This window comes from Oryctolagus cuniculus, chromosome 17 (assembly GCF_964237555.1).
Source record: "Oryctolagus cuniculus chromosome 17, mOryCun1.1, whole genome shotgun sequence".
Taxonomy (NCBI): domain Eukaryota; kingdom Metazoa; phylum Chordata; class Mammalia; order Lagomorpha; family Leporidae; genus Oryctolagus; species Oryctolagus cuniculus.
The window spans coordinates 50,085,007-50,096,782 of record NC_091448.1 but is presented as its reverse complement, the minus strand read 5'-3'; the positions used below and the strand labels follow the sequence as shown (position 1 = coordinate 50,096,782).

At 62.6% G+C, this 11,776-nt stretch overlaps 1 protein-coding gene across 2 annotated transcripts in view; it reads right to left on the bottom strand.

The window, feature by feature from the left end:
- PITPNM3 (PITPNM family member 3) overlaps window positions 1-11,776 on the bottom strand; it is a 100,089-nt gene that overhangs the window by 4,329 nt on the left and 83,984 nt on the right. For both annotated transcript variants that reach the window (XM_051825331.2, XM_008270855.4), the window contains exons 11-19: window positions 11,379-11,549; window positions 10,205-10,399; window positions 9,600-9,748; window positions 8,835-8,951; window positions 6,478-6,594; window positions 6,100-6,248; window positions 5,725-5,874; window positions 3,923-4,106; window positions 735-863 (exon numbers count right to left, since the gene is read on the bottom strand). In XM_051825331.2, the coding sequence (XP_051681291.2) occupies window positions 735-863; window positions 3,923-4,106; window positions 5,725-5,874; window positions 6,100-6,248; window positions 6,478-6,594; window positions 8,835-8,951; window positions 9,600-9,748; window positions 10,205-10,399; window positions 11,379-11,549 (1,361 nt within the window). The remainder of the gene's footprint in view (window positions 1-734; window positions 864-3,922; window positions 4,107-5,724; window positions 5,875-6,099; window positions 6,249-6,477; window positions 6,595-8,834; window positions 8,952-9,599; window positions 9,749-10,204; window positions 10,400-11,378; window positions 11,550-11,776) is intronic.

Here is an 11,776-nt window from a genome sequence, read left to right as displayed (position 1 = left end):
GATCTTGCTACTCAAAGTGTGGTCCATGGAGCAGCAGCGTCTGCGCCACCTGGACCCTCGCTGGGCAGACTCGAGGCCCCACCCCAGAGCCGCTGAATCTGAATCTGCAGGTGGCGGGGGTGCAAAGCTCTGGAGTGCCCCACCCTGAGGTCCCACCATCATCCTGCCAGTCACCCTCGGGCACCTCACCCTTGGAATGCCCCAGAGAGAGATCACCTCCTCCCTTCCACCTGCTCCTCCTCCAGCCTGCTCCTCAATCCCAAAATAGCACCTTCTGCTTGGTCACCCAAGACCAACACTGGGGCACTGTCCCGGGCTCTCCACCCTCTCCTCCCTGCAACTTCCTCCCTGCGCCTCTCCCCTGCTTGGATCCACCCCTCCCCATTCTGCCTGCAGCCTGCTCAAGCCACTCCCCACCACTCACCCCAGTGACTTAGGCAGCAGGGTCCACACTGAGTGAGGCACTCAGGTCACCTGAGATGTACCTGCTGCTCCTGCCCTCTCTCTCCCTGCCTGCTCACATCACACACAGCCAGGCTGGGCCACTGGCAGTTCCCAGCAAACACACGTTCTTTGCCTCTTGACCTTGGCTTTTGCTTCTGCCTCTGCCAAAACTGCTGCTCCCGACCTCAGGCCCTTCTGGGACAATCCCTTCAAACTGCCAGAACCAGCCGCGCCCTGCAGCCTGGGGTAGCTGCTCCTCTCGGGGGTCCCCCCTCTGGGGCTCCACCCACCTGGCACTGGGTCTGGTACTTCTTGGTAGGCCGGCCCACAATGAAGATCTGGGAGGCAGGCAGGCCCAGCACGCTGTAGACGGAGATGTCCTTTGTGGAGCCATAGGCAGCACTGATCTTGATGAAGCACTGAAACACAAGGCAGCTCATGGAGGCAGAGCGAGGGCCATCAGTCTCCCTGGGAAGGCTTCCCAGACCAGCCCAGGGAGCCCCTACACGGGGACCCCGGTTCTCTTTAAGATCCAAGCCCCCACCCACCCACCTGCCCCAGGCCTGATGCAGGGCTCTGCCTGGCGAGCAGCCACAGTTCTGCCACACCTGCACCGTCACATCACTCCGTGCAGGTTAGGGAGCAAGGAGGCACAGCACTGCTTTCAGGGGAAGGAGATCAGGTCCCAGGTTTCTGTTCAGAGGGCCAGGACTGGTGGCCCTGCCCTGCGTCACCAACATCACCAGGCACCTGCCGCCTCCTTCTGGCTGGTCTGATGTCTTTGCCAGAAGTCCCATCAGTTTCAGAGAACTGCCCAAGACCCTTCTTGCTCCAGGGGGCTCTCCCAGACCCTCCCCCGGGGTGAGGACCACCGACTCATTTGAGGGAAGCACCATCCAGGCGCCCCTTGCTTGGTGCCTCCCCATCAAAATCTTCTTTTCTCTAAACTTCATGGGAGACTTGGGCCCTGGGTCACAGCTCTCCTCTCCCGAGCCCCACCATTACTGGGCTGACTTACTGTCCACTAGACAACCACCTGCCTGCCACCTCAGTCTCTTGGCTTCCCACTGTCCCTAATGGCGTAGGCTGAACCCAGGTCCACACCGCTGTGAGCCCTGGACCTCGGTGTTCCCACCGTGGCCACTGCTGCTCAGCCTCTCCGTGGTTCTCACGGCCTCCTCTCCCAGCCGTCTCAGCCCTGTCAACATCTGCCGTCCCGCTGGGCCCCTTCCTCATCCCATGTGGGCACCCCAAGGCCTCCTGTGGCCTCCGCCTTGGTTCTCTGGCCTCCCTCATCCGCCCAGCCTCCTCGCCACACCCACCCGGCAGAACCTCAGCCCTGGGATTTTCCGCCATCCTCCTTCTCCATGTCTGTGCAGCGGCTCCCCAGAGCTGCTAGAGGAACTCAAAGAAGCTCACAGCTCTCACCCTGCACATTGCTTGTGGCCCCTCCCCAGGCCCGCAGACGTACAAAGCAGAGAGAGGGCTTCTGGCCCCTACTGCCCCTCAGCTCCCTGTGAGTTCACGGCCACCAGGCCTTCAGTCCGGAGGAGGGGGTGGCTCCTCTGTGCCCTCCCTTCTGCGCTCTTCTGAGCTCCCTCTGTAGCTTCAACCCTGCAGCTGCCACCCTGTCCCCCTCTCAGCCTCCATCTTCTGCCCCCCAGCCCCCGAGATGTCCATCCATCCTCAAGGCTGCCCAGCAGCCAGGCGGCATCCAGTGGACAGCACCCAGGGACACAAGCCCACTGAAGCGCTCTCCCCTCCTGCCCTACCTTGCCTCCTCCTGTCCTGCATGCAGCTCCTCACTCCTCCCTTTGCCCGGGAGATGCCGCCCCTCCCCTGCCTTCACCGATCAGCCGCCGTGGCTCCCAGGCTCCGCCTGCAGCCCAGACCTCACCAGGAGCCCAGTGCCTGGGCGGACGTGGCTACCTCATCTTCCTCAGCCCACTCTTCCTCCTGTTCCCCCCCCCCTTTACTTGTGCATGTTTTACTCATCCTGCCACCATTTACTGAGGGCCTCCTGGGTGCCATCACAGCCGGGCAGCAGGGACACGGCCTGTCTCCATGGAGACCACAGTCAGGTGAGTGGCACCTCCACCCTCCTGCTCACCCAGCGCACACAGGAAGCACGAGAGCTCCTCGCTCCCTACACCCAGGCCTCACGGAGTCCTGGCAACTCCACCCCACGGTTCTCCTGCCTATCCATGGTCACCATCTGGGTTCTGGTCTTGCTGAGATGACAGCCTCCTGACTGGCCTCCTGGTCTCTTCTGTCACCTGTGGATCTGCTCCCCACACAGCCACCAGAGGGACCTGTCACAACCCCAACTAGACATGGCCACCCACTTGCGCTCCATCCCCATCACCCTCGGCAGAGGGCTCTTGGTGTTGGCCTGGTTCCCAAGGTTTCCGAGACCTGCCAGGCACGGGCCTCTGTGGCCTCGGCTCCCAGGCACGCTGGGTCTGACCCTGGCCGCACACCCCCCATCCTGGATGCCCAGAATCTTTTCTGCCCCTTATTCCTCTACTACGCTGCTCCAGCGGCTCCCTGACAAACTCAACACTCAGGCTCCAAGTCTCAGCTCCGGGCTGCCACCTCCCAGAAAAAGTCTTCCCTGGCCTCCCCAAGCAAATCTGAACTCTTTCCTCTGTTTGCCAACAGGCCCTTTGTCAACCACACACCAGTAATTGTCAGATTAGCTGTCTTTCTTCCTCCAGATCGGGGATTGGCACACACTCTCTGTGAAGGGCCAGACAGTAAATATTTTAGGCTCTGCACTGTCGCAGCTACTCAACACTGCATTGTGGAGCAAGGGCCACCACAGACAATACATCAGCAAATGAGTTTGGCTGTGTTCCAATAAAACTTTATTTATGGATGCCCAATTTGAATTTCCTTTAATTTTCACATGTCGTGAAATAGTCTTGATTTTTTTTCCCCAGCTTAAAAGTATAAACACCATTCTCAGCTTGGAGTCAAAAAAAAAAAAAAAAAAAAAAAAAAAAAAAAAAAAAAAAGAGGCCAGGCAGGGGGTTGGATTTAGCTACAGTTTATCAGCCCCTGCTGGGAGCCCAGAGCTTCAGGCCTGAGCTTGCTTTTCTAGGGAATTCCAGCGCTGGGCCCAGGCCCTGCAGTGGGGAGCACAGCTCTGGGAGCCCTCTGGAGAGCCAGGGCCCTGGGCGGTTTCCCTCTGGCCAAGCACAGAATAAAGAGCGCAACAGGCACTTAAACGCCTGTGAGTGAATAAGCACATGGCGAGACTCAGGTGAGGGCAATGAACATAGTAACACCTACCTCGCAGCGCCCCTAAAGGACCGCGTGAGAGTCCTGTTCACCTGCTCCCAAGACCCCCAATAGCAGGTGCCGGTGGGGGGCGGGGCGCCGCATGGAGGGGGCGTGGCTTCGGCCTCCCCCCGCCAATGAGAGCCCCCCAGGGAGGCCCCCGCCCCGCGTGGGCGTGGCCAGCAGCCACACTCACCTCCTGCATGAGGTTGCGCAGGAAGAGCGCCTTCTGCCGCAGCGGGTCATGCACCAGCCCGTCCGAGAAGAAGATCATGCCCTGTGGGAAGTTGTGCTGGGACAGCCACGACACCACCCGCTGCTTCTGCATGTCCGGCCGCCCCGTGATGTACAGGATCATGTAGCCCAGGTCCTGCCAGTGCCTGGGCGACAGGCGGTGGAGGGTCCGGCCCGGCCCCGCGCAGACGGCCCGCTGCCCGCCTGCCTGGCCCGCTGCCGAAAGGCTGCTCTGGGGAGCGCTAGGGGGAGCAGGGGCAGCCCGCAGATCCGCGCCCCGACCGGTCCTCTGGATGGCGCCGCAGGCCCCGCGCCTGCCCAGCCTTCCCACGTGCCACCTCGTGTCCCTTAGGAGGGACGCCACCGCCTGGAACCAGACTCAGCCCGCCTTGGGGTCCTCCCCTTTCTCTCTGCTTTCCCTCTCCCTCCCCCTTCCTTCCCCCTCCCCTCCTCCTTCTCCTCTTCCCCCTCCTCCTCCTCCTCCTCCTCCTCAGAACACGCTTTCAGTTCCACCAGGACAGGCTCTCTACTCCAAGTTTTTCACTTTAGCCCCATTTAAAAAAAATTTTATTTATATGTATTTGAAAGACAGACTGATAGATTTTCCCTCTGCTGATTGACTCTCCAAATGCCTGCAACAGCCAGTGCTGGGCAGGCCAAAGCCAGGAGCCCAAACCTGAGTCAGGGTCTCCCACGTGGGTGCCAGGGACCCAAGCACTTGAGCCATCACCTGTCGCCTGCCACGGTCTGCTTTAGCAAGGAAGCTGGACTCGCAGCCGAGCCGGGACTCACACCCAGTCACTCGGTACGTGATGCCGGCATCCCACGTGGCCTCTTAGCTGCTGCAGCAAACTCCCAGCGCGACCCCACATCCTCCCCTAGGCTTGGCCCCATCTCTTGGATAGTCCTCCAGCCCAGACCCCTGCAGCCTTGGGCACCTTACTTACTCTGCCCCAGGATTTGTTTTCCCATCTGTAAACGGGGCTATCCCACAGGGCTGGCCCATGGTGTTCTCTGTGTGGTTGGCTTTATTTCTACCCCTGCTGCTGTTTCCATGGTGGTCGGCACACATCGCAACCTTATCCCCCTTACTCCTCTTACTCCAATCCAACTGTTGCAGACATTTGGGGAGTGAACCAGTGGATGGGAAGATTGATCTCTCTCTCTCTGTCCGTCTCTCCCCTTCTGTGTCACTCTGCCTCTCAAATAAATAAATAAATCTTAAAAAAGCTGTCCAGTGAGGCCGGACCTGTGTGGGTGCTCTGTGGCGCTCGCCACCAATTGGCTACCATGGACTGAGGATTTCTAAACCTAGACGACGAGCCGAGGGATGAGGGGAGGTCTTGGATGAAGCACAGGTGCAGGCACCCCACCCCCCGCGACCCTGGTTAGTGGACAGCTGGGCCTAGGGATCAGTGTGTACAACCTGCAGCTCCCCACTCTGTCAAGGTTCAGAGAACTCCACAGGGTGCCCAGGAGCCCATGGGAGGAAGGACCAGAGCCTTCCCTCCCTGCTGTGGGTGTGGCGCTGACTCAGGAGGGGCTTGTTGTCATGGCAACGAGCCACCCAGCCCCAAAGGGCGCAGGCTGGCCAGGGCCAGTTCCCTGAGGGGCAGTGGGCATGGTGGGGTCAGCCTGCCTGCCCCGTGTCCACTCTGGGGTTCTACCACCTGCAGTCCCGGCTTGCAGCCCCTCACGCCCGTGACTGGATTTCCCCTCTGGACTCTCAAGGTGGAGGCACGAGTCGGGGGAGGCAGCACTCACCGGACTACGTCTACTGCCCCTGGCCGCACCTTGGGGTCACTTCCCATGATGGACACGCTGGCGGCGAAGGAGCCGTCGATGCTGAACACCACGCATTCCATGCCCCGGGGCAGCACCGTGAGGTAGCTCATGGCACAGCTCTGGTCGCCCCTGCGAGGCCCCACCAGCGGTCAGAGCTCCGCCCCTCGCCTGCCCGCAGTCAGAGCTCCGCCCCCCGCTCTCCATAGGCGCTCCGCACTGGCTCAGGGCCAGGGAGAGTGGGCGACCTCCTCTGTCTTCTCTCCGCGCAGACGGGGCTGGGGAACCCGGGTGCTGGACGGGCCTGTTTGGAGCACCCAGCATGAGGACCCACCCCCGCCCCCACCCGGGTCTTACCTGACCACCATCTTCACGGGGTACACTCCGACCCCCAGGCGTCGGGGCCGCGGCACGCTATACGTGATGCGGCCACTGCTGTTGGTGATCTCCGTGTCCAAGTGTACCCAGCGGCCCGAGGACGGCTCTGCCATCACCAGGATGTCCACCTGCCGGCGAGGAAGGGAGGCAGCGGGGCTCGGTTGAGGAGCTGTCACCCCCACCCTCTCTCTGCTGCAGCCACAATGGCTTCTCATGCGTCCTCACACGCTCCAAGCTCACCCCATACTGCTCCTTCTCCCTGGAACCCTCACCCCACCACGCACGCGGTACTAAGGGGAAGCCAGGGGCACCTGCTGCAAGTGCACCAGGTGAGGAGGGCATGGCCGGCCCTGGTACCTTCTCTCCAGTCAGTGCCACCATGTCCAGAGGCCCATACATGAACCGCCCCACCAGGACCTGGGGGCCGTCTTCCGCAGCAATGACGTCATTGGCCCGGTGATTGGCAGTGACGTTCTGGAGGGACAGGAAGAAACCAGCTCTGCTTTTGCAAGGAAGCTTTGACCTTGCTTTATCGTTGAAGATTTTTTTTAATAATAATTTGTTTATTTATTTATTTGAAAGGCAGAGTGACACAGAGAGAGCTTCCATCTGCTGGTTCATTCCCCAAATGCCCGCAACAGCCAGGCCTGGGCCAGGCCACAGCCAGGAGCCCAGAACTCCATCTGGGTCTCCCACATGGGTGCAGGGGCCCAAGTCCTTGGGCCATCTTCCGATGCTTTCCCAGGACGTTAGCTGGGTGGGAAGTAGCGCAGCCGGGACTTGAACACCTGCAGTCATTAACCATCCATCTCTCCATCTCTTTTTCTTCTGGGGGGAGGGGGTGGGAAATTTCAAATACACTGGAGTAGGCAGTGGCTTGTGGACCTGGCGGCGGCTCCACCACCACCAGTGGCCAATCTGCTTCCTCCCTCTTTGCCCCACTCCCACGGGGCCCCAGCCCAGGTCTTGCAACCTCAAGACCCTTCCCTGAAGCGTATAGCCTCCCCCGGGTGCCCCCACCCCCACGCCACCTCTCCCCTGGGCCCCATCACAGCCCCTCCGTGTTTCTAAGGCAGAGTGGCGAGAGCACCGTGCCGGCCCACCCAGAGCCCCGTGAAGAAGGTCTGAACCCTGAACTCAGCACCTGAGCGACCCCTCGGGTCTCCTCTCCACTGCCTGCCTCCTGCAGCCTCTGGGCCGGGCTCTGCTGGGCCTCCAGGCTTTTGCTCAGGCTGGGTGGTCCTGCCCCTGGTGTGCCAGCGCTGGCCTCTGCACCCCCACTCCAGCCCATCCTCGTGACGGGACTCGACGGCTGCTACTTCCCATCTCCCATCCCTGAGAGCAACCAGCCATGTCCTGGAGACCCCCCGGGCAGGTGGGGGAAGCTGGTCCCCCTGCAGGAATGCTGGGGACGGACAGGCTCATTCACAGAAATGAGAAGTGAGAAGACGTTCACCCTCACCGTCACGGGTCAGCAGGGAAATGCAAATCAAACCCTCAGTGAGACACGGGGCCACATTCGCTAGGACACTGGGAGCGGGAGAGGCGGGCGGGCACTGACAGGAGTTGCTGGGGGGTGGGGAGGTCAGGACCCTCGCACAGGGCTGGAGGGGTGCAAAATGGCGCAGCCGCTGTAGAGCACAACCTAGCAGCCCCTCGGATGACTAAACACAACAGCTGCCGCTCGCTCCACCAGCTCTGCTCTCGGACACACCGGAGAGGGCTGAACACCATGTGCATGTTCAAGTTCATATCAGCCCCCAACACGGCACGGCCCAGACGTCCACCAGCTGACGAGCGGGCAAAGCCCGCGTGCTGCAGCGACACAAAGGAACAGTGTTTAGCCGTGAAAAGGCACGAGGTGCCGACAGCTGTCTCAACCCTGGATGTGCCATGAAAACCCCGTGCTAAGCCACGGACGCTGGTCACAAAAGACCCCGAGCTCCCTGAGTTTGCTCACGCGCGTACAAGGTCTCTGGAGACTGGGGGCAGGGGCTGGCGGCTGAGAGCCCGGGCGGGGAGATGCAGGCAGTGGGGCAGGAGTGGAAGGGTCTGGGCTGTCTGTGTGGAGGTGATGTTAACCTTCTCACGTGCATCGTGGTGAGGCTGCCCACGAGGGTGACTGCCTGGAAACCCACCGGGCAGCACCCCTCACACGGCTGAATTGCACGGTGTGCAAACAGAGCCTGGTAAACACATGCACCAAAACAGAGCTGGCTCCTGAAACAGTGCTCACCCTCCCACCTTTTAGGTTCGTTCCGAGCGTCCCCATCTAATCCTCCTGCCAGACCAGAGGGGCCCCCACAGCGTGGCTGCGTCTGCACCTTCCTGGCAACAAGAGGCACATGCGGTGCACCCTGATGGCAGTTTGCTGAGTGAATACACGGATCTATGAATCCAGAACTCCTACTCATCCTTCAATACCCCAAGCGCTGTGTATCCTGCCCTGACGATCCTTCTTTCCATCTTTGTCCCACTCTGTGCCTCCCTCCATCACGGCCAGGATTGTGCCCAGCCGTGCTCGCCGGCGAGCCAGCCCGAGAGCCCCAGGGCTATGGCAGGACTGATTTTGGGTCCCTTCCGTGTCACAGGAGCCAGGCACCTCCTCCTCATCCCCCTCACCAGCCCCAGGGCCTGGATCCCACCCACTCAGGGTCCCTGCAGTGCCTGTGTGGCCTGTTGGACCACGTGGAGGGGCCCCCGTGTGCACGTACCCGTAGCTTGACCTGGGTCCGCCTGCGAAGCCACTTCTCCCGAGGGTTGGCGGGGCTCAGGGCCGCGGGGTCCAGGCCAGCGCTCTCCTTGACACTCACGGTCTCATAGCGCATCACCTGGCCGGCAGCGAGCAGGGCTCCGCGTCAGGCCCCTCCCGGCTGCCCATCGGGGCCAGTTCTCTCGCGGCCCGGAACCCTCAGGAGGCTGGGGGACCCTTGGACCTGTTTTCCTGATGCCCATCCTGACAGCTGGGCCAGGGCACTCGTGCCCTCCAGGCCTGAACCTGGCGGCCACCCACTTGCCTCCGCACCCATCCTCTGTCCTCCCTCCTGTCTCCAGGTGACCCCTACCCAGGGCTGACCAGAGCCCAGGTCCCAGCCCCGCCCCCTCTGGCAGACTGATTAGACTCTTTGTTAAAAGCTCTCTCCCTAGAACCCCGGCGCCTCTGCCGTGCCCATCGCACCCCCAGTTCCGACACCCACACTCCCCAAAGATGCAGCCAAGCCTCATCTCCACTGCCTTGCCCCCCTTCCCCCCCATCTTAGCAGGCTTCCCGATGGCTCCAGGTGAAACACCAGGGCAGACCTGCAGTTTCTAGCCCGTGTTCTAGAAGGTGCCATCCGGTCAGCCACAAGAAGCCCCTGCTCTGTCTACAGCCCTGTCTCTGACCACGCTGTCACCTTGTTCAAGCCCTCCCACACCACACTCTCAGGGTTAAGGCCCCGTGCCCAGCGGGCAGGGCCCAGGAAGGCGGCAGGCTGTACCTGGCGCAGGATGAAGGCCACCACGTCGGTGGACTCCCAGTAGCTGGCATGGAAGAGGTGTGGCAAGGCCACCGTGGGGAAGGCGGTAAGGGCGTCGGGGCAGTACAGCGCGTAGTCGATCCTCTTGGTGCCCCACCATGCGGCCGTGACTACGGGGCCAGAGGGAGGTGAGCAAGGGCCAGACGCGGAGGGCCCACTGGGGCTCCAGCTGGGGGCTGCAGCACCCAAGCTCTGGGGACCGGACTGCTCCTCCTCCTGCCTCCCCCACGCACTGCCCTCACCCACCATCACCTCTGGTGCCCCACTGCGCGAGCCAGACCCACAGCATCTCACCCCATGGCTGTTGCCCCTAGGGATTCCCCGGGGGCCTCTGGGTGGGGTCAGAGGTCAGAGCCCAGTCCAGGGTCAGAGGTCAGGGCTCTGGTTGAGGTCGAAGATCAGTCTTGGCCCCCTGGGGTGAGGGGTTAGGGCTCTATTCAAGATCAGAGCCACCGCCTGTCACCTGGGACTCCCTGGCCTACCGACCTCCTGCGCCCAGCAGCTGGCTCCTGGGAGCAGCCCCTCTCCCTCCAGTGCAGGCCAGGCCCCAGAGGGAGCTCACTCACTGCGGGAGGCGCCCACGGGTGCCAGGCTGTCGGAGGACGCGGAGCTGTCACTCTGGGAGCTGTCCTCACTCTGCCTCCTTCCCGGGCGCTGGAACCTCGGGGCCTGAGGGGGCGACGCGGGCCCTTCCAGAAGCGGCGGGCCGTCCTGGGAGCTGCCCTCCAGGAAGAGGGGGCTGTGGGTGTGCAGGGCATCAGCTGGAGGGGGAATTGCAAGGTCAGGGCAGGGAGCGCCTCCCCAGCAGAGCCGGGCAGGAGGCTGGGCTGCTCGGTCACCTGCCCAGCAGGCAGCCTGCGCGTCTGCCGGCCCGGCCCGGGGCCCGCAGGGGCCCCTCTGCCACAGCAGGCTTTCTCTCTGTCACCTCCTCCAGGTTGTGAGCTGCACGGCCATGTGCCAGGGGCCCTGCCATCACCCCACTCCCAGCAGAGCTGCCGGGACAGCCTGTGAGATTGCCCGGAACCACAGCCAAGGTCACGGGGGGGATGCAACCAAACTCTTCCCCAAGCCCCAACTTCCGAGTGGCCTGGGTCACCCCCTCACTGGGGTACACAGCCGGGCTCTGCCCTCCAAGCCCCTGACTGCCCTTGATGGCCTCCTCTTGGCAACACTCCTGGCCCATGCCCAGCTCACCCTACCTGCCCCTGCCCCCAAGTCACCTGCCTTCGCCCCTGCTGCCCCCTCCACCCCCAGCTCTTCTCCACCCATCCAAACACACGTCCCCTGTCCAGGCCCTGGCCAAAGGCCACCTCTTCCATGAAGCCCACCAGGATGATACACTCCCTGCCCTGCCCCCTCCAGGGCCCAGGCACTTGGGAGTAGCCCTGGGCATGGGTCCCTGGACTTGCCATCAACTCTGACAGCCTGAGGGTCAGATGCCAGCCCCAGTCCCAGGAGCTTGGCGGAGGTGGAGCCTATGGAGGGGCAGACCCTGGATGGGTGACCGAGGCCCGAGGTGCAGCCTGCAGACCAGGTGCTTGGCTCAGGCGGGCCACTGTGTGGGCAGAGGCATCAGCCCCCTGCCCAGTCTCTCCTCCAGGGGCACACAGACCCTGCTCAGATGCATCCCCTCCTAACTGACGACTGGAGAGGCCAGGGCCAGAGAGGGTAGGCTGGGGTGGGGGGTGGGGTGGGAGGGTCAAGGGTCACCCGGCTGGGCCCAGCCACCCCAGAACTGACCGAGGAGGAGGGACTGTCCGTCGCCCAAGGGGAACCTCTGGTAGCGGGGCACGCTGACGGGGGGCACCAGGTGGAACTTGGGCTCCAACAGCGGCTCCAGCCGCGAGGCGGACGGGTCTGCGCAGTGGAAGAAGCTGTAGACCTGGCTGCAGGCGGGCCGCACCTGGAAACCTGGAGAGTGAGGAGGACGGGGGGGGGGGGGGGGGGGGGTCCTTGTCAAACCCCTCGTCAAGCACGTGCCAGGGCCCTAGACACCTCGGCAGACTGCAGCTTTGAGCAGCCCACACCTCTACTCAGGAACCTCCCATGGCTCCCTGCTACCGCATGTTCCCCTGGTGTCCCAGGCCTTGGCCGGCCTCGAGGCGCTGCTGGTACAGGGCCAGGGCTCTGCCTCCAAG